At 39.1% G+C, this 25,391-nt stretch overlaps 1 protein-coding gene across 2 annotated transcripts in view; it reads right to left on the reverse strand.

Annotated features, from left to right (window-relative positions):
• The window catches only part of LOC134344335 (YLP motif-containing protein 1-like), a 123,204-nt gene that overhangs the window by 20,463 nt on the left and 77,350 nt on the right, over positions 1-25,391 (reverse strand). For both annotated transcript variants that reach the window (XM_063043945.1, XM_063043937.1), the window contains exons 14-19: positions 22,617-22,736; positions 10,224-10,400; positions 9,306-9,389; positions 8,767-8,850; positions 7,067-7,177; positions 4,677-4,728 (exon numbers count right to left, since the gene is read on the reverse strand). In XM_063043945.1, coding sequence (XP_062900015.1) covers positions 4,677-4,728; positions 7,067-7,177; positions 8,767-8,850; positions 9,306-9,389; positions 10,224-10,400; positions 22,617-22,736 — 628 coding nt within the window. The remainder of the gene's footprint in view (positions 1-4,676; positions 4,729-7,066; positions 7,178-8,766; positions 8,851-9,305; positions 9,390-10,223; positions 10,401-22,616; positions 22,737-25,391) is intronic.

Raw genomic sequence — 25,391 nt, forward strand, 5'->3', positions numbered from 1 at the left:
TGTGTGATTGGTAACATAAACCGATCAAGTTGAAGAACTAATTTTCATTGATGAAATATTTTTTGGCCAAATCTGCTTCTAAACCTATTGGAAAAGCACTGACAATCACCAGACTTAACACATATAAAAACTGTTAACATTCAATACAAAGCAAAATGCTCATATTCCAATTCTGGCTTTATATTCATAGAAACCTAATCTTTTATCGTGAAACTTTCTTTTGATCACAAACTCCCTAGAAATTTGACAACAGACTCAGCACAAAATCTTAAACAATAAGCATTCAGTTGCTCAATTGCTTTGGCCTAATATGGTGATTTTTAAAGTAAACAAACAATAATGATGTGCATGTATGAACTGACATAGTAAAAATGTCAAGAAATAGCATTCAAGACAACAAAATAATGAAGGAGTTCTTCTTCAAACCTTGAGTCAGATAAAGAATAAAGGCCACAACAGCTTTTCCAATACACAAAAGGTCCAATTTTGAGGCCTTGTTCCAAAAATAACTAGGCAGAAGCAGCTATGTCGCATCTCCCAGAGTAGCACCAGAAGGAAAGTCATTGCTTCCCCCGCCCAGAAAAATTCAGAATCCTTTTGATGACAAGATATAATAAAGAAAACTTCACAGTATGTTTCTGTATACTCAAACCTACAAGACAGCTGTTCCTTTCCATCTGAATTTTAATTTTAAAAGCATGGAAACATACTATTGCAATTATGTGTTCATATGCACAATAGTCAAGTGAATCAATAATTAAGAAACATTATGTGTGATATCTCTTGCTCTATTTATGAGAAATATATTGAAATTATTTTCAGAAATGCCTATAAATATTTGCATTCTTCAGGTGACTCACATTGTTCAGGTATTATAATAGGTTTATACGTGTCTCTGTGTTTAATGGAATTTTCTTTCATTGACGCAAACCTCATTTTTGTTTTACATTTCATTGTTTAATAGTAAACTGAGCGGTCACTGGTTCTAAAATGGTAGTTTTGGAGAGTGGGAGGAAATAAATTGTATCATTGCAATTTTGGCAAAACATTTGTGACAATTTTTAATATAGACTAAGTACTGTCATTACGTACAGTACATCTGTCACAGGATCAAATTCTACACATCATATCTTGCATTAAGTGACACCTATAGAAGTGCAACATGACCAAACCAAACAATAGAAAAAATATATGGAAAGCATTTTCAAAAATAAATATGAAAACTGTTTAATCCATATATATTGGCAATGATTATTATCTTGAGACAATGGACAAACATTATAAAAACATGAAGAGTCATAGATTTTTCATACAGGTTTTTACAAAGCAACAGTTTTAGGATGCAAACTTTGCATCTGCCAATGCTTAATGCTGACTAGACAACCATAAGCCACTGTCACAATCATCGCAAACCCCACCCACCATTGCTGGTCTGCTATTGTTTGCTAAGCATTTGTCTAAGTGCACTGGATATTTACAACAGAATTTCCAGGACCATCTATAAAGTTTTAATCAATATTCCAATTAATTTTATGATAACAGATATTAAATCTCGCATTTTGATTTAGGAATTACCCATTGACTTCAGAAATCCACGATCAAACAAACACAAAGAGGACATAGACAATGGCTTAATCAAGTTGATTGCCACAGATTCAATGATATTTGGCTCCAAGGTTGAACATCCTTGAGTTGATGCTTAGGATAATAGAAAGGGCAGAATACTTTGATTACTGAGAAGTGCACAGGTTGGAACAGCAGATATTGCAAGGTTATAAAGAATTATGCAGAATTCTGAGGCAAATTGTCATAATAAGTTATTTATATCAGAATGCAACCAAAGCTTTAAAGGTGATCAGCTTATTTTTGAAAGATTGAATGTTGAGGTTGATTAAGTCTGGAGTACACCTTGGTTCCTTAAGGTTATAGCTGGGGGTGGTAATGGGGACAAGCTCCCATTATCTGTTAAATGCTCCCAATAGCGTGCACCTCAAAAAGCCTCGAAAACCAAGTCTAGCTCCCAGCCTTCATGTGTGGCTTAGCTGCTAAGCCCAGCAGAAATGTTCCTACTGACAGGAGAAAGGGCATAGGCAGGTTACTAGCGCCTTAAAAACAGTCGCTTTGTGCAGATGGGGCTCATCAGCCGTGGTTGGCAACTCATCTAGGAGAAGGAAAACTCTGATCTCAAACCTCTGCTGCTTTGCAGCTATACCTACTCATGGGGAAGGTTTTCAGAATAAACCTCAAGAGAAAAATCTGGAGTTGGAGTCTCTAAGGCAGTCCTACATTGAGTTCAATGTTCAATGCTAACTGGCAACTCCTGCGATGACGTTGGTACCAAACTGTATTGGGCTCTGCTGTTCCTTTAGGTTCATCAAATACATGGCTACATGGGCAACAGCTTGCTTTCCATATCGTACTGCCCAGGCATGCGTATCTAGGCAGCTAGGACGCAATTTCCATTGTCAGCTCTGACTGCTGGAGGCACACACTGTAAATAAAAATGCCTTCATTTGTAAGACAAATTGTAAAAAGCTAATCAAAAAGCTTCAAAACTTTGGCATCAGTATCTCCTTGTGCAATTGGATCCTCAATTTCCTCATTTGTCAGTTCAGAGTGGCAAAAAACATCTCCTTCACAATCTCTATTAGCACATTTGCGTAACGGTGTGGGCTTAGTCCTCTGCTCTGCTAGCTTACACTTATAACTGTGAGGCTAAGGACAGCTCCAAGGCAACATTAATTTTGATGACAACACCACTGTCATTGGCAGAATCAAAGGTGATGACGATTCAGCATAGAGGAGGAAGATCGAAAATCTGACTGAGTGGTGCCACCACAACATCTTCTCAATCAACGTCAGCAAGACCATGGAGTTGATTACTGACATCTGGATGTGAATAAACTGGAGGTCCATGAGCCAGTCCTCATCAGGTAGGGGTGGAGTCAGAGGTAGAGAGTGTCAGCAACTTTAAATTCCTCAGTGTTATCATTTCAGAAAATCTGTCCTGGATCCAGCATGTTAAGTGTCATAATGAAGAAAGAACAGTGCTACCTCCATATCCTTTTGAAATCTGTGAATATTTGGCATGACATCTAAAACTGACAAACTTCTATAGATGTGTGGTGCAGAGTATATTGACTGGTTGCATCACGGCCTGATATGGAAACACCAATACCCTTGAAAAAAACGTAATGGATACAGCCCAGTCCATCACTAGTAAAGCCCTTCCCACCCTTGAGCACATCAACATGGAACGCTGTCACAAGAAAGCAGCAACCATTATCGAGGACTCCCACTATCCAGGCCATGCTTTCTTCTTGCTGCTGCCATCAGGAACAAGGTACAGGAGCCTCAGGACTCACACCACCAGGTTCAGGAACAGTTATTACCTCTCAACCATCAGGCTCTTGAACCAGAGGGGATAACTTCACTCAGATTCACTTGCCCCATCATTGAAATGTTCCCATAACTTATGGACTCACTTTCAAGGACTTCATCTTATGTACTCAATATTTATTGTGTATTTATTTATTTATTTACTTTTCCTTTTTTTTGTATTTGCAGTTTGTTATCTTTGCCACTTTGGTTGTTTGACCGTTCTACTGGGTGTAGTCTCTCATGGATTCTATTGTGATTCTTGGATTTACTGTGTATCCCACAAGAAAATGCATCTCAGGGTTGTATATGGTGACATATGTATTTTGATAATAAATTTATTTTGAACTTTTAAAAATTAAAAGTTAACAAAAATTTGCATCACAAAGAGATTAAGTAGATAATTGGTCTATTTTTCATAAAATCTATTTAGTCATACATTATAATCTTAATTAAAATGCAATACATCAATTTGACTGGTTAGCAAAATACTGTTCAACAGTAAGTTGCTAAATGAACTATACAAACATTCAAAATGAGATTATGTTACAACCCTATTTCTAAGATACCAAAGTAATACAAGTACATAATTCTGAACATCAGCTAAACAGGAGTGTTCATTTTAGAAAAGTTGGATATATTCGAATAACAATTACAAGGATTATGGTAGGTTGCTCAATCATTACTAAAATTTCAAATCCCTTGAGAAATAAAGAAACCTTGCTCACTGTCAAGATTGTAGCACAGACCAGAGTAAAAGGTGCTACGACAGGTCATTATTACAGTTATAATAAACACTGCTTTAAAGAGTGAAAATATAATCAGATAGTTTTAATTGAGGTCGTATTATATAAGAGTATCTTTTTTTCCTGATTGCCTAAAATCCATAAACTATTTGTTTAGTTGAAACCTTTTTTAAATTCTTAAATCAGAAAAGGCATAAATACACAAATAGTAATATCTGCATTCAGTACACTGAAGCATATATCCCACTTGAAGTATCCAGTACTAATGACAAGTTTACATATTTCAGTGCAATTTGATGTATTTTCAAGTTTAGCTATGCATACCATCTATTTTTCAGTGGCTGAAGTATTTTTATAGCACAGGATGGCAACAAAGTGATTACATTGTTTATAGTAACATATTAGTATGCATTTAAGCTACATCCAATAAATTAAACCAAACATGTTATGGCACTGCACAAACCAGAATCTACTGATAAATCAACATTTTGTGTATTTCTTAAACCATGACCTTTCAGTCTATAAACAAAAATAAAGAGAAATCATACCTACCTAGATTCTCTTCTGATGTGTCCATTTCCCATTTGCTTTTTGTCAGGAAACCCTAAATCATACACACACACATACAGAGAAGCTAATCTGGTTAGAGTGCAATCTTTAATGAAATATTGTTTCGAAGATAATGACTCTTGCTTCAGCAGGAAAGCAAATCAAACATAGAAACACAGAAATATTTGGAGAAAAAACTGGATTAAGATAGCATGACACAAAGAAAGTAATCGTGTTTCATTTAAAAAAAGTATGTCTTTTCTTATAAAAAGGATAGATCTAAAATTCCATGTTTAAGATTATAAGCAGGTGCTTACGATAGAGCTGGAGTTTACTTTCCCTGCACGTAAATTACTCCTCTAGCTTTAAATATTTCAAATTCTATTTGTATGATTCAGTAAATAGAAAATATAACAAACACCGTTAAAAGTAAGTCACTAATGTACAGCAATATTCCGGACTTTCAGGGCTGCTTGAAATGCTCAAAAAGTAATAAAGAATCAGTGAATAAGGTTCTTAAGTGGCTAAATAATTTTGGAATTACTCTAGAACCAAAAAGAATCACTTTCTCATGTCAAAGAAGAGATGGTAAATGGAAATTTAAATTGATTAAACATTATCCATGCTGTCATATTCTACAAGCAAATGAAACAAATCCATCTTGAATCTGCATTGTAACATTTCTGATCCTGAATTGAAGGACTGCTCTTTTAAGTGACAGTTTCAAGGCTTTAAATTTTAGTTATTTCAACATCTCTACTTACTATCTTCAGTTATCCAGAACTAAATGAAAATATCATCTTCAAAGTAAACATACATCACAAAGCAATTACATCTCTGCTCATTAATTTTCAAAACATTGTTTAAACTTTAGTTTTTTTTTCAGATCCAAATACTTTATCTTAAATGGGATTATCCACTGCAAATCTTTCAAGATATTTGGTGACTTATTTTTACAGAAGAAAAAAACATATCCATATTACCTCCTATCATTCAGAGCAAGTTCTAGTTAGGTATTCATGTCAGTAAGAAACACAGAGATAGCTCACATTGCCCATTAAGTAAAATCTGCCTGCAGATGCAAAAATAATCTGACATGATTAAATACTTTATTTTGTATCTACTAAGAAATACAAGTATCACAATACTAAAACTGACAGTGTAAGTTACCCCCATCACTTTGCTACTTGTTCTCCATGCAATCAACTAGTCTGAGTCATATTTACTTCCTGCATTACTAAACCTCTTTTAACAACTTCTCCTTCATTTGCCAATCTAGTCTAACCTTGAACATAGGCAGACCTTCTGCTTCAACTATTAAGCACAGAGTACTATGTCTAAAAGCAAAAAAGATCACAGATTAGTTTTCTGAAACATATGCCTAACACTTGTGCCTAACTTTAGAAAGCTGCCACAATACACGTATGAGTGCAAGATCGAGTCTGAAATGATCGGAATGGTGCACTTCCCAGAGATGCACTGTTTTCATTCAGTGCACATGAAACTGGGATCCCTACTGCTTCATCTGAAATTACTTAAGAGAAATAATGGTGAATTGGCTAACACTTATCCAGCAAATGAAAAGCAAACACAATACAGATCTATCTTTTTACTCTTTATGGGACCTTGTCATATGTGTACATGCTGCAACTTTCCCTATCTAGCAATCCAAAGTATTTTATTGGGTACAAAACACTTCAGGATATGCTGAGGTCCTGACAAGTATTAAATAAAAACAAGCCTTTTCAATGACAATGAATTGTGCTCTTTACATTTTCAAAGCGATGGTCAACAACATTGTTTCTATAAACTACACACAACCAATATTAGTTAACATTATAACAGCTATCTTTTGGAGACATGCTCTGCCGACAGTTGCTATAAAGTCAAGTGGAAGACTTGTGATTTGTTGTTGACAATTTCAATCTGTATAAATTCAGGAATACACCATGAACAGAGAAGTCACTTAAAGAAGAAACAATTTGAATTATACCAATCCCAAATCCCTTAAAAAAAAAATCAAATGTGGAAATATAGCTGTTACTAATTAATCCATTTGTTTATTTCTATGATATTATTAACTGTAATAGATTTTATTATTTAAGAGTAACTTCACTCCAAGTTGAACATTACATAATTTAAAATAATTACATTACTCTGGTAACCAAATCTACAACATGAACTTCAGGACAAAACCAACAATCGAAGGTTTCACAACTAACAAACCTCAAGTGAGAAAGATACCCTAACAATTTCCACTCCATCAACTGTCTCCTGCTTTTAACAGGGAAACACATTGAATTTCTTACTGACAAGCATACCAGCATAAAGGACACATTTAAGAAGTTTCCATGAGAGGGTAAAATATTCTGTTTTGTGACGACATCTCCTACCGTTTCATACTCCTCTTCATCAGCAGCCTCCTTTTTAGATTCATCTCGTTGCTGTTCTTCTGACTGCTGTGCCTGTTGCTCAGCACTAGGATCGAAATCCTCCATTTCAACCTAAAGAGTAGAAGATTAGACCAACAAACGTATTTTGAATTTTTATTACTGCTTTTCCTTCATGGTTCTTTGCTCTAAGAGTTGTTTCCAGAAACAGTAGTAGGTTCATGCAAATAATTTCCAAGCAATTAATAACCTTAGAATACTAGTAAGTGCAAACTTGATTCTTAAGTGGTTTGTCAATCAACTTCTCCTTATTTCCACAAACACCTTGATTTCAATATGAGAATGCACATATCACGATCATGAATGTGTCAGAAATCAATCTACTTGCATCACCAAGACATTCAAGAAAATATTCACTATTTCTCAATAGGAGATTGTAACAACATTTAGTTTTCAGCAACAAAAATGCCAAGGAAACCCATTTCTGAAACTGAAAGGTTTGATTAATTTATTGTAAAGGCCATTAAACCTTCAACCTATACAAAATTGATAGTAATTGAGAAGAAACAACCTTCAATGTTTACAAAGTAAACTCATGATCAAACTCTGGATGTTGTGAGTCAACCCCTCCCTTTGCAACTGGATCCTTAACTTTCTGACCAATAGACTCCAATCAGTAAGGACAGGCAGCAACATTACCGCCACGATTATTCTGAACACTGGTGGTCCACAAGGTTGCATCTTCAGCCCCTACTCTACTCCCTGTACACTCATGACTGTGTGGTCAGATTGTGCTCTAACTCCATCTAAAAGTCTGCAAATGATATCATCATATCTCAAATAATGATAAGTCAGAGTACAGGAAGGAGAGAGAGAGCTTAATGACATGGTGTCAAAACAACAACCTTTCCCTCAATGTCAGCAAAACTAAAGAATTAGTCATTGACTTCAAGGGGGGGGGGGCAAGACAAGATAGGGCAAATGCTCCTGTCCACAGCAAACAGTGTTGAGTTCGAGAGCTTCAAGTTCCTAGGAGTTAATATCACCACCAATAGCCTGTAATGGTCCGACCACAGAGATGTTGCAGCTAAGAAAGCTCACAAACACCTCTACTTCCACCGGAGGCTAAAGAAATTTGCCATAACCCACTCAATCCTTACCAAGTACCATTAGGTTCGGACAGTTTTTATCCAGTTATTATAAGACTACTAAATTGTTCTTTGTACAATAAATTGGGCTGTTGACCTCTCAATCTAGTTAGTTATGATTTTGCATCTTGTTTAACTGTACTGCGCTTTCCCTGTAAATGTTGCACTTTATTCTGCATTGATATCGTTGTAGCTTGTTCTACCTTAATGCACAGTGCAATGACTGATCAGTGTGAATAGCATACAAGAAAAGCTTTTCAGTGCATCTCAGTACACGGCAATAATAAACAAATTCAAACCACTCGCATTCATCCAGATACAAAAACTGGCAACTGTAAAGGGGAAAAAAAAGGCAACCCAAAGGATAGTATAAAATAACAATAACCAGCATATATTTAAAAGGATCCTTCTGAATTTTTTTTGAACAATCTCTCATTCGTTCCTTCTCACCCTTGTCTTTATCTCCAATTACAACTGACACATGGTTCAGATAAAAACCACAGTAATCTTGCAAGTAACAAAAATAATACAGTCTATGTATTTTAGGATTCTTACTTCTTCAATTGCAGCATCTTGAAGCAGTGATCTAATGTCTAAACGTAACATATGTCGTGGAGTCGAATCCCAATGATCAGCCATCTGTAAAACAATACAGAATACATGCCAATCAATAGCCACAGCAATTGACTACTTATTTAGTATCCAAGTTGATGAGACAATTGGTAATAAAAAGTCTTCTTCACCACCGGGAAACAACTTTTAGGAATAATGTCCAGAGTAAATTTGAATCTCATCCAGCTAGGTCTTAATGGAACAGAGATGCCTTTTTTTAAGCTTATCAGTAACTCCCTGAAATGAAAAGAATTGGGAAATGAAATTTTCAACTTTGTATAGGTATATTTAAGGTGAGCTGTTAATAAGATTCAGTATTTCAGCTCAATTCAAGGTCAGTGCAGAGATGAGTAATCTAAAAAAAAAATTGACTGATCAAATCTCATTTACTTCAATCTTAATCATATACTTGCTTGCCACTGTCAAAACCATGAATATAGATCACACTCAGGGCCTTAAAAATAGAAATACAGATTATTCACCTTATTGATTTCCTTCAATTTGCGTCCATGAATGTTCCTTTTCGCACAGGTTTGATTATCGGCACTCACTTCTGCAATATAAACCTAGAGCGAGAGAGAGAAATCATATTAATTCATTCAAATTCAAATTACAGCAACTTAAAAAAACAAGAATAGAAAAAGCAGATTTTTTCTTGGAAAAATGCTCCCTCAAATGGCAATTTTTTCCTCCTTTAGAAATCTTTTATATAGCATAATCTAAATCAGCAATTCTGAGGATTTACTAACTACATAAAACGTTAATGCCACTTGTGAGAATAATTACTACTTAGTAGTTGTACATTCATAGAGAACCTCAGAGTCATAGAGAAGTACAGCACAGAAACAGGACCTTTGGCCCATCTAGTCCATTCTGAAACCATTTAAACTGCCTACTCCCATCGACCTGCACCAGGACCATTGCCCTCCATACCCCTATCATCCATACACTGATCCAAACTTTTTGTAAGCATTGAAATTGAGCTCTCATGCACTACTTAAGCTGGCAGCTCATTCCACACACTCACAACCCTCTGAGCGAGCAACCCTCATATTCCCCTTAAATTTTTCACCTTTCACCCTTAATCCATGACTCTGGTTGTAGTCCTATCCAGCCTCAGTAGAAAAAGCCTGCTTGCATTTACCCTATTTATACCTGTCATAATTTGGTATATCTCTATCAAATCTCCTTTCAATCTTCTAAGTTCTAAGGAATACAGTCCTAACCTATTCAATCTTTCCTAGCTATTAATTCAGCTATTTGTGTTCAATATTCACAATTTCCTTCTTAAAATTTGCACCAATCTGTATTCCTTTAAGACTTTAACCAGGGATTTATTAACCTTCCTTTGGTTTCCCAAAGCAACTCTCTGAAGTACCTTATGTACAAAGTTGTCTCACCTCAAAGCCTTTAGTTTTGGCTGCACTCCATAACTGTTCAAAATGCTTAACTCTGTTATTAATGGCATCCACAATGATGAAGGGGAAAAAGCCATCATCCAGCGTTTTACGGAATGTTTTAAACATGCTGCTTCTGTACGTGTCTTCCATTTCTGGCTCGTATTCGTACTCCAAGACCTAATGGGCAGACAGCATAAGAAAAGTGGAAAGAAAAGAGAATGGTCAAGTTATCATACAAAGGAAACTAGTCAGCTGTTCTGTTTCAGATAATAGTCATTTTGATAACTCACTGCACTTGCAGAACTACTCTGCAAATATGAACTTCCTAACCCTTTGTCACATCCAGTGAAATCAAACTTCTATTCCTCACCAAGTTCCTACACTCCATATATAATGATTGAAACTCGTCTCAAATACAAATATTCCTAGGGCACTGGCAACTGTTCAGTCTAAATGGATTTGTCAGGTAAATGGTTAACAACTACACCACCAAAGGTGCCTCTGAAACTTATCCTGAACTAAGAAACATGCTCGTTTAATGAAATCAAGAACCAAAGAAGTTCAAATAATTATCAAAATACTGTAAATATATAATACTAAGCAGGCCAGACAACAACTGTGGAAGAACTAGGGCCAAAATTAATACTTCAATCCAAGTATTTTGTGAGAAAAGGAAGAGAAAACAAATTAGCTTCAGCTGAAGAGAAAATGGAGGAGAGACATATAGTATAAAGGAAAGATCTGATAGGATGAGACCAAATAATAAAAGTGACAGTGAGATCATGCTTGTCTAGGTTAAAATCTTCAAAATGAAAGGTGTTCTGTACCAGTAGAAAATGCTAGCCAAAATCACAAATAGATGACAGTCAGAAATTGAGATAGATTGAGTTACATACATAAACTTGGATAAATTTGATAACAAGCACTGAAGATCGCATGACGGTCAGATGAAAAATGAGGTGCTATTTCTTAAGCTTGCTTTGGCGCTTAATGTAAAATGTAGACTAGAGAGATAGGTCACAGTGAGTGCACGATGGAGAAGTAACTGACAGGCAACTGAAGCTCAGGGTCACTCCAGTTCTGCAAAATGATTAATTTGTAAGTTCACCAATTGAGATCAATTAGATCCCTCTGTGATCAATTATGTTTTGGTCTCAAAGCTTTGAAACTTTTACCAGAAATTGTGCAGAATTACATCTAAATTTGAAAAGCCTTCTCACAACTTTGGAAGCCATAGCCTTCTTCAGTAACTGCAGTGAATTTGTCATTGTGCATAGAGTTGTACAGCAAGTAAACAGGTCCTTCAGCCCCACTTGTCCATCTCGATAGAGATGCATACCCACCACTCCCCAGCCTCTACTAAAAGTATAAAGAGTAGTACAACTTTCAGAGAAGGGAACAGCACAGGGAATCCTGAATGCCTTTTTAATTGGACCTCCTGGCAGTGACCAAGCTCTCTAATAGAATGCCCAGATGGGATAATGGGGTGCCAATCAATCAGGATACTTTGTCATGGATGATTTTGAGTTGCAGTTGCTGGTACTACACTCATCCAGGTGACTGGAGAGTGTTTCATTATACTGCTGATTTGACTTTGTAAACAGTGGAAAGGCCAAGGGTGCCAGGAGGTGAATGTATGTGGTTGATCTGAGTTTCCCATTATGACCCAAAGGATACTGACATCAATGCATGACACATGCATGTGGTTAGACTCTTGTTGGAGGTGGTCATTAACCCAGCAGCATTGTGTCTGAGGTACCAAAAGGCTTTTTGGTCAACATATGGATCAAGGCTGTGATGAACTCTGAAGCTGAATGATCCTAGTGTAACCCAAACTGAGCGTACAAAAACAACATAATGTAGTATTTACAGTGGTGCTAGAAAGTCTGTGAACCTCTGAGAATTTTCTCTATTTCTGCATAAATATAACCTAAAATGTGATCAGATCTTCACGCAAGTCCTAAAACTAGATAAAGAGAACCCACTTAAATGAATACTACAGAAAACATTATACTGGTTCATTTATTTAAGAGAAAAATGATCCAATATTACATGTATTTATCGGAAAAAGTATGTGAAACTCAGGATTATCTGTTCATTTAAAGGGGAAATTAGAGTCGGGTGTTTCAATCAATGGGATGACAATCAGATGTGAGTTTGGAAGGCCCTGGCCTATTTGAAGAACATAAATCTGGGTCTTCACTATCAAAGTCTGATCTTCACCACAGAGGTTTTTGGAGGTGTGCCATGCCTTGATCAAAGATTTCTGAGGACCTCAGAAAGAAAAGTTGTTGATGCTCACCATGCTGGAAAAGACAGTTTCTAAAGAGTTTGGGCTCCACCACTCCATAGTCAGGCAGATGGTGTACAAATGGAGGAAACTGAACACTGTTGTTACTCTCCCCAGGCATGGTCACCGACAAAAATCACTCCAAGAGCAAGATTATGTAATATTCCAGGAGGTCACAAAGAACCATGGGGTAACATCTAAGGAGCTACGGACCTCTCTTGCATTGGCTAATGTCAGTGTTCATGAGTCTATCATCAGGCAAACACTGAACAATAGTGTACATGGCAGGATTGCAAGGAGAAAGTCACTACTCTCTAAGAAGAACATTGCTGCCTGTCTGACGTTTGTTAATCACCATGTGGAAAAGCCAGATGGGTATTAAAAGAATGTTCTGTGGACAGGTGAGTCCAAAATATAACTTTATGGCCTAAATGAGAAGTGTTCTGTTTGGTAAAAAGCAAACACAGCATTCCAGCATAGGAACCTCATCCTAACTGTGAAACATGGTGGTGGCAGTGTCATGGTTTGTGCCTGCTTTGCTGCCTTGGGACCTCAGCACAGCTTGCCATCATTAATGGAGCCATGAATTCTGAATTGTACCCAGAAAATTCTACAGGAAAATGTCAAGGTATCTGTCTGTGAACTGAAGCTGAAGAGAAAGTGGATCATGTAGCAAGACAACGACCTTAAAGACACAAGTTAATCTACCAAAAATTAGTGAATTTCATCTTTTTAAGAGACCATAAGACACAGGAGCAGAATTAGGCCATTCAGCCCTTCAAATCCTCTCTGCCATTCCATCACAGCTGATCCCGAATCCCACTTAATCTCATACACCTGGCTTCTGGCCATAACCTTTGATGCCCTGACTAATCAGGAAAGTATTAATTTTCACTTTATATATATCCAAAGGTCTTTGCCTCCACAGCTGTCTGTGGCAGAACCTTCCACAGATTCACTACTCTCTGGCTAAAAACATTCCTCTTTACCTCTGTTCCAAAGGGTTGCCCCTCAATTTTGAGGCTGTGCCCTCTAGTTTTGGATACCCCCACCATAGGAAACGTCCTCTCCACATTCCCTTTCAACATCCGGTAGGCTTCAATGAGATCCCCATGCATTCTTCTAAATTCCAGTGGATACAGGCCAAAAGCTGCAAATGCTCCTAATATGCGAACCCCTTCATTCCCAGAATCATCCTTGTGAACCTCCTCAGGACTCTCTCCAATAGTAACACATCCTTTCTGAGATATGGGGCCCAAACTGTTGACAATACTCCAAGTGCAGCCTGACTAGTGTCTTATAAAGGCTCCAAATTGCCTCCTTGTTTGTACAGTGCCATGCAAAAGTTTGGGCACCCCTGGTCAAAATTTCTCTTACTGTGAATAGCTAAGTGAGTAAAAGATGACCAGATTTTCAAAAGGCTTAAAGTTAAAAAAGACACATTTCTTTAATATTTTAAGCAAGAAAACTTCTTTATTTCCATCTTTTACAGTTTCAAAATAACAAAAAAGGAAAAGGGCCCGAAGCAAAAGTTTGGGCACCCTGCATGGTCAGTACTTAGTAACACCCCATTTGACAAGTATCACAGCTTGTAAACGCTTTCTGTAGCCAGCTAAGAGTCTTTCAATTCTTGTTTGGGGGATTTTCACCCATTCTTCCTTGCAAAAGGCTTCTAGTTCTGTGAGATTCTTGGGCCATCTTGCATGCACAGCTCTTTTGAGGTCTATCCACAGATTTTTGATGATGTTTAGGTCGGGGGACTGTGAGGGTTATGGCAAAACCTTCAGCTTGCGCCTCTTGAGGTAGTCCATTGTAGATTTTGAGGTGTGTTTAGGCTCATTATCCTGTTGTAGAAGCCATCCTCTTTTCATCTTCAGCTTTTTTACAGACAGTGTGATATTTGCTTCCAGAATTTGCCAGTATTTAATTGAATTCATTCTTCCCTCTACCAGTGAAATGTTCCCCATGCCACTGGCTGCAACACAAGCCTAAAGCATGATCGATCCACCCCCGTGCTTAACAGTTGGAGAGGTGTTCCAAAAAGTTCTATTCAAAAGGTTCAAAGGAGCATCGAAACAAGTTGGATGCATTTTGGAAACCAGTCCTGTGGACTGATGAAGTTAAAATAGAACTTTTTGGCCGCAATGAGCAAAGGTATGTTTGGAGAAAAAAAGGTGCAGAATTTCATGAAAAGAACACCTCTCCAACTGTTAAGCATGGGAGTGAATCGATCATGCTTTGGGCTTGTGTTGCAGCCAGTGGCATGGGGAACATTTACCGGTAGAGGGAAGAATGAATTCAATTAAATACCAGCAAATTCTGGAAGCAAACATCACACCGTCTGTAAAAGAGCTGAAGATGTAAAATGGATGGCTTCTACAACAGGATAATGATCCTAAACACACCTCAAAATTCACAATGGACTACCTCAAGAGGCGCAAGCTGAAGGTTTTGTCATGGCCCTCACAGTCCCCCGACCTAAACATCATCGAGAATCTGTGGATAGACCTCAAAAGAGCAGAGCATGCAAGACCGCCCAAGAATCTCACAGAACTAGAAGCCTTTTGCTAGGAAGAATGGGCGTAAATCCCCCAAACAAGAATTGAAAGATCCTTAGCTGGCTACAAAAAGTGTTTACAAGCTGTAATACTTGCGAAATGGGGTGTTACTAAGTACTACCATGCAGGGTGCCCAAACTTTTGCTTCAGGCCCTTTTCCTTTCTTGTTATTTTGAAACTGTAAAAGATGGAAATAAAAAAGTTTTCTTGCTTAAAATATTAAAGAAATGTGTCATCTTTAATTTTATGCCTTTTGGAAATCAGTTCATCTTTTACTTGCTTAGCTATTCACAGTAACAGAAATTTTGACCAGGGCTGCCCAACTTTTGCATGCCACTGTATATTCTATTCCCCTTGAAATTAATGCCAACATTGCATTTGCTGCCTTTACCACAGACTCAACATTTAAAATAACCTTCTGGGAGTCTTGCACAAGGTCTCTCTAGTCCCTCTGCACCTCGGATGTTTGAATTTTCTCCCCATTTAGATAATAGTCTGCACTTTTGTTTCTTCTACCAAAATGCATAATCATACATTTCTCAACACTGTATTCCATCTGCCACTTTTCGCCCATTCTTCCAATCTGTCTAAGTCCTTCTGCAATCACATTGCTTCCTCAGCACTACCTACCCCTCCACCTACCTTCGTATCATCGACAAACTTTGCCACAAAGCCATCAATTTCATTATCTAAATCATTAACAATGTGAAACATAGTGGTCCCAACACTGACGGCTGAGGAACACTACTAGTCACTGGCAGCCAACCAGAAAAAGCCCCTTTTATTCCCACTTGCAGCTTCCTGCCTGTCAGTCATTCCTCTATCCATGCTAGTATCTTTCCTGTAATGCCATGGGATTTTATCTTGTTAAGCAGCCACATGTGTGGCACCTTTTCAAATGCCATCTGAAAATCCAAGTAAATGACATACACTGCCTCCCTCTTGTACACCCTGCTTGTTACTTCCTCAAAGAACTCTAACAGATTTGTCAAGCAAGATTTCCCTTTACAGAAAACATGCTGACTTTGTTTTATTTTATCATTAGTCTCCAAGTACCCTGACACCTCATCCTTAATGATGGACTTCAACACTTTCCGAACCACCAAGGCTAGGCTAACTGGCCTAAAATTTCCTTTCTTTTGCCTTCCTCCGTTCTCATAGAGTGGAAAGTGCTGACCTTAATCCTACAGAAATGTTGTGGATGGACCTGAAGCAAGCAGTTCATGCAAGGAAGCCCACCAACATCCCAGAGCTGAAGCAGTTTTGTAAGGAGGAATGGTCTAAAACTCCCCCAAGCTGATGTGCAGGAGTGATCAACAGTTACTGGCAACGTTTGGTTGAAGTTATTGCTGCACAAGTGGGTCACACCAATTACTGAAAGCAAAGGTTCACACACTTTTTCCAACAAATGCACATAGTATTGGATCATTTTTCTCAATAAATAAATGAAAAAAGTATGATTTTTTTTCATGTTATTTGTTTAACTGGTTCTTTTTATCTAGTTCTAGAACTTGCTTGAAGATCTGATCACATTTTAGGTCATATTTATGCAGAAATAGAGAAAATTCTATGGGTCTTACAAACTTTCTAGCACCACTGTATTTCCAATGTTGTGACAGTGAGTTAAAATAAAGATGGTCAGTGGGTAGATAAATGTTTAAAGATCAGAAGAAACAAACCTCTGTGATTTCTCCCCAAAAAAAAGGTAATTTCTTCAAAAAATGGTACGTGGAGGAGAGCTAGAGTGCCTTGAAAACCCAAACATTTGTTCACATAAATTAGTATTACAACCAGAGATTTTAATCAATTTCAATGAAAATTTTTATTTGTGAATCTCATGTGGTTTTTTTTTGATGTCTCAATTTGCACGATGTGATGGATCCAGATTTGCCCAATCCTCCTTGCAAAATTTCTTTAGCCAGAGGGTGATGAATCTGTGGAATTCGATGCCACGGGCAGCTGTGGCTGCCAGGTCACTTGGTGCAGTTAATTCGGAGGTTGATAGGTTTCTGATTAGTCAGGATGTGAAAGGTTATGGGGAGAAGGCAGGAGAATGGAGTTGAGAGGGAAATGGATCAGCCATGATGAATTGGTGCCACTGACTCAATGGGCTGAATGGCTTACTACTGCTCATCTGTATTTTGGTTTTATGCTAAGGAAGCAGAGGGGCTGCAGAAGGACTTAAGATCAGAAGATCTAGGAGCAGAATTAGGCCTATCTAGTCTGCTCTGCCATTTTATTATAGCTGATCCATTTTCCCTCCAGCCATCAAATTCTGCATCTCCACTTTAAAAGGACATCCTTCTATTCTGAGGCTGTGTCCTCTGGTCTTAAGACTCCCCCACCATAGGAAACATCCTCTCCACATCCACTCTATAAAAACGTTTTAACATCTGATAGGTATCAAAGAGATCACTCCTCAGTCTTCTGAATTCCACTGAGTACAGGCCCAGAGCCATCAAATGCTCTTCATATGACAAGCTTTTCAATCCTAGAATCACTTTCATGAACCTCCTTTAAACCCTCTCCAATGCCAGCACATCCTTTCTTCGATTTAAGATTAGGAAAATGGGCAAAGAATTGGCAGATGGAATACAGTGTCAGGAAGAGTATGGTCATGCACTTTGGTAGAAGGAATAAAAACATAAACTATTTTCTATGTTAATGGTCGGGGTCCATGGCATAAAGAAGTTTGGAAACCTGTTTCAAATGGAGAGAAAATTCAAAATGACTTGGGAGTCTTCATGCGGGATTCCTGAAAGGTTAATTTGCAGGTCGAGTAGGTAGTGAGGTGTTAGTATTCATTTTGAGAGGACGAAAAGCAAGGATGTAATGTCAAGCCTTTATAAGGCACTGATGAGGCTTCACTTAGAATACTGTGAGCAATTTTGGGCCCCTTATCTAAGAAAGAATGTGCTGACATTGGAGATGGTTCAAAGGAGGTTCACAAAAATAATTCTGGGATTGAAAGCTTATCATATGAGGAGCGTTTGATGGCTCTGGGCCTGTGCTCACTGGAATTCAGAAGAATGAGAAGGGATCTCATTAAAACCTATCAAATGTTGAAAGGCCCTGATAAAGTGGATTTGCAGAGGATGCTTCCTACAGTTGGGGAGTGTAGGACCAGAGGACATAGCTCTGTGGAGGTCAAGTCATTGAATACATTTAAGGCAGAGGTTGATAGATCCTTGATTAGTCACGGCATGAAGGGATACAGAGAGAAGGCAGGAGATTGGGGCTGAGAGGGAAATGGATCAGTCATGATGAACACACATAAAATGCTGAAAATACAGCAGGCCGGGCAACATCTATGGAAAAAGAATACAGTCAATGTTTCAGGCAGAGACTCTTTGGCTGGACTGGAGAAAAAATGCTGAGGAGGTGATTTAAAAGGTGGGGGAGGGGAGAGAGAAACACAAGGTGACAGGTGAAGCCTGAAGGGGGAGGGATGCAGTAAAGAGCTGGGAAGTTGATTGATGAAGGAGATACAGGGCTAGAGAAGGGGCAAGTCTGATAGAAAAGGACAGAAGGCCCTGGGAGAAAAAAAAGGAAGGAGGAACATCAGAGGGAGGCAATAGGCAGGCAAGGAGATAAGATGAGAGAGGGAAAAGGAGATGATGAATGATGAAGGAGGGGCCTGTGGTTGAAGTTAAAGATGGCACTAGAGGATGACTTCTCACTACGAAACATTTAAATTCTTCTTATTCTAATGTCTCTACATTCCTTTTCAGGATGGCTAGGATCCTGTCGGGATCTATGATCTAGAGTGGCACTCAAACTGCAGTTCTGCATGGTGGCATGTTCTCATTCTCGGAGCTTGCCGATCAGCCGTTTTTCAATATGTTCAGGTTTGGCCTGGACTCGGGCACCTTCACGGCCTTGTGTGGCCCGGTGAACACAAATTCTCACTGGTGTTGTGAACTGAAGCGTAGCAGGAGCCAGAACATCGATGACAGTGAGAGTGGCTGCCTGAGTGCTCTGCACTGATAAATCGCACTCTCTTTCAATGGTGAGAGTTTGCTGCCGATTCTCGAGCTGGGGAACTCAAAATAAAAAACACTTCAGAATGACTGTAATATCAAAATAGTCACTGTTGTCTCCCTTGTTAGTGAGAAAGAGTGCCTGTGGGATGTCAAAAATGTTGGAGTCAACAGTTTCTTTTAGACGTACTGTAGATCATTGTCTCGCTTTAGGTGCTTTGCTGTTGCTTGTATGGTGGGTGGTGGGAATGCTAATGCTTTATGCTGGAATAAGTAGGAAGGTTTCTGCAACTTGCTGCTGTTTGTGTGTGGAAGGGGGCAGGGGCTTTGGGGTTCTCATGTCTTTTGTCACTCATACTTTGGGATTTTTCTTCTGTTTCAAGGATGTCTGTGGAGAGTATCAATTCTAGTCTGTATATTGTATACATTCTCTGACATTAAATGGAATCATTGAACCACCATCAGGGACACCTATTACCTCAGATATGCTCTCATCTTGCTGCTGCCATCATGAAGGTGGTATAGGAGCCTCAGGAGTCACATCACTAGGTTCAAGAATAGCTATTACCCCTCAACCATCAGGCTCTTGAACCAAAGGGGATAAATTCACTCAACTACATGTGCCTGTCATTGAAATGTTCTCACAACCCATGGACTCACTTTCAAGGACTCTTCTTGTCATGTTCGCAATACTTATTGCTCAGTAATTTACTATCATCATTTTTCTTTTTTGTATTTGCACAGATTGTTGTCTTTTGCACACTGGTTGAATGTCCAAGTTGGTGCAATCTTCCATTGAATCTGATATGGCTATTATCCTCTTGTGGATTAACTGAGTACACCCGCAAGAAAATGAATCTCAGGATTGCATATGGTGACACATGTACTTTGATAATAGATTTACTTTGAATGGCCAAATTTTGCTCCATCGTGTTGTACAAAGCTAATAGAGACTTATCTAAAAAGACTTTAATAGCTGAGAGAGGTGGTTCAACTAAGGACTGAGCAAAGGCCAATGAATACTTTTTGAATTGCTGACATTTCAGTTTTTGAATATTTAGATTCTCATGGTTTACAATTTTCCATATTTTGGACCCTATTGTGAATATAGGAGCATGTGCTTCACAAGTTAAAAATTCTTAGTTAAATTTATCAAAATTCTTGGTTGTTATACTCATTTATGTCAACAAATTTGGGGAATGAATACTTTCTCAAGGCGCAGTATGCATTACGTAGGCATACATGCATAGATATCTCCATTAGATACTTATGTATGTTTTTCTTGTGAATGCTGCTTATAAAATGCTATGTGCATGTGATGCTGCTGCAATTTCACTGCACGTGCATGCATTTGACAATAATTCTATCTCCTGTGATCATAATTCTATCTCTTTTAACATAGGTTTGGAGAGGGATAGGAACAGACAAGTTAGGAAAGCATTTTATTGGAGTAAGGGGAAATATGAAGCTATCAGGCAGGAACTTGGAAGCATAAATCGGGAACAGATGTTCTCAGGGAAATGTACGGCAGAAATGTGGCAAATGTTCAGGGGATACTTGTGTGGTGTTCTGCATAGGTACGTTCCAATGAGACAGGGAAAAGGTGGTAGGGTACAGGAACCATGGTGTACAAAGGCTGTTGAAAATCTAGTCAAGAAGAAAAGTAAAAGGTTCAAAAGACAAGGTGATCATAGATATCTAGAAAATTATAAGGCCAGCAGGAAGGAGCTTAAAAATGAAATCAGGAGAGCCAGAAGGGGCTATGAGAAGGCCATTGGCGAGCAGGATTAAGGAAAACCCCAAGGCATTCTACAAGTATGCGAAGAGCAAGAGGATAAGATGTGAGAGAATAGGACCAATCAAGTGTGACAGTGGAAAAGTGTGTATGGAACTGGAGGAGATAACGGAGGTACTTAATGGATACTTTGCTTCAGTATTCACTATGATAAAGGACCTTGGCAATTGTAGGGATGACTTACAGCGGACTGAAAAGCTTGAGTACATAGGCACGAAGAAAGAGGATGTGCAGGAGCTTTTGGAAAGTATATAGTTGGATAAGTCACCAGGACCGAACGAGATATACCCCAGGCTACAGTGGGAGGGAAGGGAGGAGATTGCTAAGCCTCTGGCAATGATCTTTGCATCATCAATGGGGACAGGAGAGGTTCTGGAGGATTGGAGGGTTGCATATGTTGTTACCTTATTCAAGAAAGGGAGTAGAGACAGCCCAGGAATTTTTTGAGGAAGTGACTGAACACAATGATGAAGGTTAGAGCAGAAGATGTAGTGCATATGGATATCAGCAAGGCATTTGATAAGATACCCCATGCAAGGCTTATTGAGAAAGTAAGGAGGCTTTGTGGATCCAGAATTGGCTTGTCCACGGAGGGTAAACAGTGGCTGTGGACGGGTCATATTCTGCATGGAGGTTGGTGACCAGTGGTATGCCTCAGGGATCTGTTTTGGGACCTCTTCTCTTCATGAATTTTATAAATGACCTGAATGAGGAAGTGGAGGGATGGATTAGTAAATCTGCTATTGACACAAAGGTTGAGGGTGTTGTGGATAGTCTGGAGGGCTGTCAGAGGTTAGAGTGGGACATTGATAGGATACAAAAATGGACTGACAAGTGGCAGATGGAATTCAACCCAGATAAGTGTGAGGTGGTTCATTTTGGTAGGCCAAATATGATGGCAGAATATAGTATTAATGGTAAGACTCCTGGCAGTGTGGAGGATCAGAGGGATCTTGGGGTCTGTGTCCATAGGACACTCAAAGCTGCTGCACAGGTTGACTATGTGGCTAAGGCGTTATATGGTGTAATGACCTTCATCAACCATGGGATTGAGTCCAGAAGCCGAGAGATAATGTTACAGCTGTATAGGACCCTGGTCAGACCCCACTTGGAGCACTGTGCTAAGTTCTGGTCACCTCAGTACAGGAAGAATACGGAAACTATAGAAAGGGTGCAGAGGAGATTTACAAGGATGTTGCCTGGATTGGGGAGCATGCCTTATCAGAATAGATCGAGTGAACATCGCCTTTTTCTCCTTGGAGCAACGGAGGATGAGAAGTGACCTGATAGAAGTGTATAAGATGACGAGAAGCATTGATCGTGTAGGTAGTCAGAGGCTTTTCCCCAGGGCTGAAATGGCTAACACGAGAGGGCACAGTTTTAAGATGCTTGGAAGTAGATGCAGAGGGGATGTCAGGGGTAAGGTTTTTACGCAGAGAGTGGTGAGTGCGTGGAATGGGCTGCCAGTGACTATGGTGGAGGTGGATATAATAGGGTCATTTAAGAGACACCTGGATAGGTACATGGAGCTTAGAAAAAGGGCTATGGGTAACCCTAGGTAATTTCTAAAGTACGTACATGTTCGGCATAGCATTGTGGGCCCTAGCACCTGTATTGTGCTGTAGATTTTCTATGTTTCTACAAGCTTAATTTTGATCTTGAAATACATCTCTGACATCTACAACTATATGATCTTCAAGCTTGAATGACCAGGGAACATTATTATATGTACAATGTGGAGTTCATTTGCTTTTATTTTGAAGCACGTACCTTCTTTTTAATTCGTTTGCCACTGTCTGGATCCTTCACCACTTTCTCCACTTCAGTCATGAAGTAATCATCCAAGCTGAGAACCCGTGGTGCAGCTCCTCCATTGTCTACCTCCTTATCCTAAAAATGAAAGAAATGCAAACTAAATACTTAAGATGATAAGCTAATGCAGAGTCTGTGCAAAGAAGATCTAATTGTTTAGTTTAATATGATTATGCTTAAGAGCAAATTAATCCTTAACTTTGCATAATGAAGTGCCCACACCACTCAATAAAACAACTATTTAATCACTTAAATTTATTGTCACGAGTACAAAGCGATACATGAATTAGTACATTCAATCTCTGCTGACAAACACTACATATGACAAATTATTTTTAAGATCCAATTATGCACAGCAAGGTGCAAAGATTTTTAAGAAATACCTGATTAAATAATGTGTGCGTAACTTCTGCCAAGATACTCGTAAGTCAGTAGACATCGTGTCTTGGAACTACCTTTCAGATAGCCAGCATCAGCAGTTGTTTTGATTTTCAAGGCAAATATCCTGCCTGTTTAATATCCCCATTGCTAAGGCAATGAATTTTACAGTTAAGTGTCAGAGTAATACAGCACAAAAGGTCCATGCCTACCCCACAGTGCTCTCCCTGTTCGTTCCAGTTGCTCACATTTGGCCCATTACCCTCCAAATCATTCCCGTCCACATACCTACCCCACTGCCTCTTAAATGTTGCAATTGTACCTGCCTCGACTAATGCCTCTGGAACTTCATTCCAAGCAATGGTGCCACACACGAGACTGCCTAACAAGCTTCAAGCCCATGGTATTACAGGAAAGACTCTAGCATGGATAAGGCAGTGGCTAACTGTCAGGAAGCAAAAAATGGGAATAAAGGGAACTGTTCTGATTGGCTGCCAGTGACTAGTGGTGTTCAACGGGGGTTTGTGTTTGGACCAATTCTTTTTACATTATATGTCAATGATTTGGATGATTGAATTGATGACTTTGTTGTAGTTTTCAGATGATATGAAGATAGGTGGAGGGGCAGATAGTTTTGAAGAAGTAGAGAGGTTACCAAAGGACTTAGAGTAGGGGAATAGGCAAAGAAATGGCAGATGGAATCATGTCAGGAAGTGTATGGTCATAAACTTGGGTAGAAGAAATGAAAGGGTTGACTATTTTCTAAATGGAGAGAAAGTACAAAAAACTGAGGTGAAAACTGAGTCTGTGGTCAAAAAGGCAAATGCAATGTTAGCATTCATTTCGAGAGGACTAGAATATAAAAGCAAGGATGTAATGTTGAGACTTTATAAAGCACTAGTGAGCCCTCACTTGGAGTACTGCGAGCAGTTTTGGACCTCTTATCTTAAGAAAGGATGTGCACAAACTGGAGGAGATTCAAAGAAAGTTCACAAAGATGATTCCAGGATTGAATGGCTTGACATTATGAGGAGTGTTTGTTGGCTGTCGGCACGTATTCACATTAATTCAGAAGAATGAGGAGTGACCTCATGGAAACCTATTGAATGTTGAAAAGCCTTGATATGGTAGATGTGGAGATGATGTTTCCCTTGGTGGAAGAGTCAGCCTCAGAATAGAGGGGCATCCTTTTAGAAGAGGAGGAATTTCTTTAGCCAGAGAGTGGTGAGTCTGTGGAATTCTTGCCATTGGCAGCTTGGAGGCCAAATCTTTATGAATATTTAAGGCAGAGGCTGATAGATTCTTGATTGATCAGGGCACGAAGGGATATGGCGAGAAGGCAGGGGATTGGGGCTGAGAGGAAAATTTGAATCAACCACGATGGAATGGTGCAGCAGACTCAATAGGCCTAATTCTGCTCCAATATCTTATAGCCAATAGACAATAGGTGCAGGAGTAGGCCGTTTGGCCCTTTGAGTCAGCACCGCCATTCACTGTGAGCATAGCTGATCAACCACAATCAGCACCCTTTTCCTGCCTTCTCCCCACATCCCTTGACTCCACTATCTTTAAGAGCTCTATCTAACTCTTTCTTGAAAGCATCCAGAGAATTGGCCTCCACTGCCTTCTGAGGCAGAGCACTCCACAGATCCACAACTCTCTGGGTGAAAAAGTTTTTCCTCAACTCTGTTCTAAATGGCCTAACCCTTATTCTTAAACTGTGGCCTCTGGTTCTGGACTCCCCCAACATCGGGAACATGTTTCCTGCCTCTAGCGTGTCCAATCCCTTAATAATCTTATATGTTTCAATCAGATCCCCTCTCATCCTTCTAAATTCCAGTGTACACAAGCCCAGTCGCTCCAATCTCTCAACATATGACAGTCCCGCCTTCCTGGGAATTAACCTCGTGAACCTATGCTGCACTCCCTCAACAGCAAGAATGTCCTTCCTCAAATTTGGAGACCAAAACTACACACAATGCTCCAGGTGTGGTCTCACCAGGGCCCTGTACAACTGCAGAAGGACCTTTTTGCTCCTATACTCAACTCCCCTTGTTATGAAGGCCAACATGCCATTAGTTTTCTTCACTGCCTGCTGTATCTACATGCTTACTTTCAGTGACTGATGAACAAGGACACCAAGATCTCCTTGTACTTCCCCTTTTCCTAACTTGACACCATTCAGATAGTAATCTGCCTTGTTCTTGCCACCAAAGTGAATAATCTCACATTTATCCACATTAAACCGCATCTGCCACGCACCTGCCCACTCACCCAACCTGTTCAAGTCATCCTGCATTCTCATACCATCCTCCTCACATGTCACACTGCCACCCAGCTTTGTGTCATCTGCAA

The sequence above is a fragment of the Mobula hypostoma genome, chromosome 1 (genome assembly GCF_963921235.1).
Source record: "Mobula hypostoma chromosome 1, sMobHyp1.1, whole genome shotgun sequence".
NCBI lineage: Eukaryota > Metazoa > Chordata > Chondrichthyes > Myliobatiformes > Myliobatidae > Mobula > Mobula hypostoma.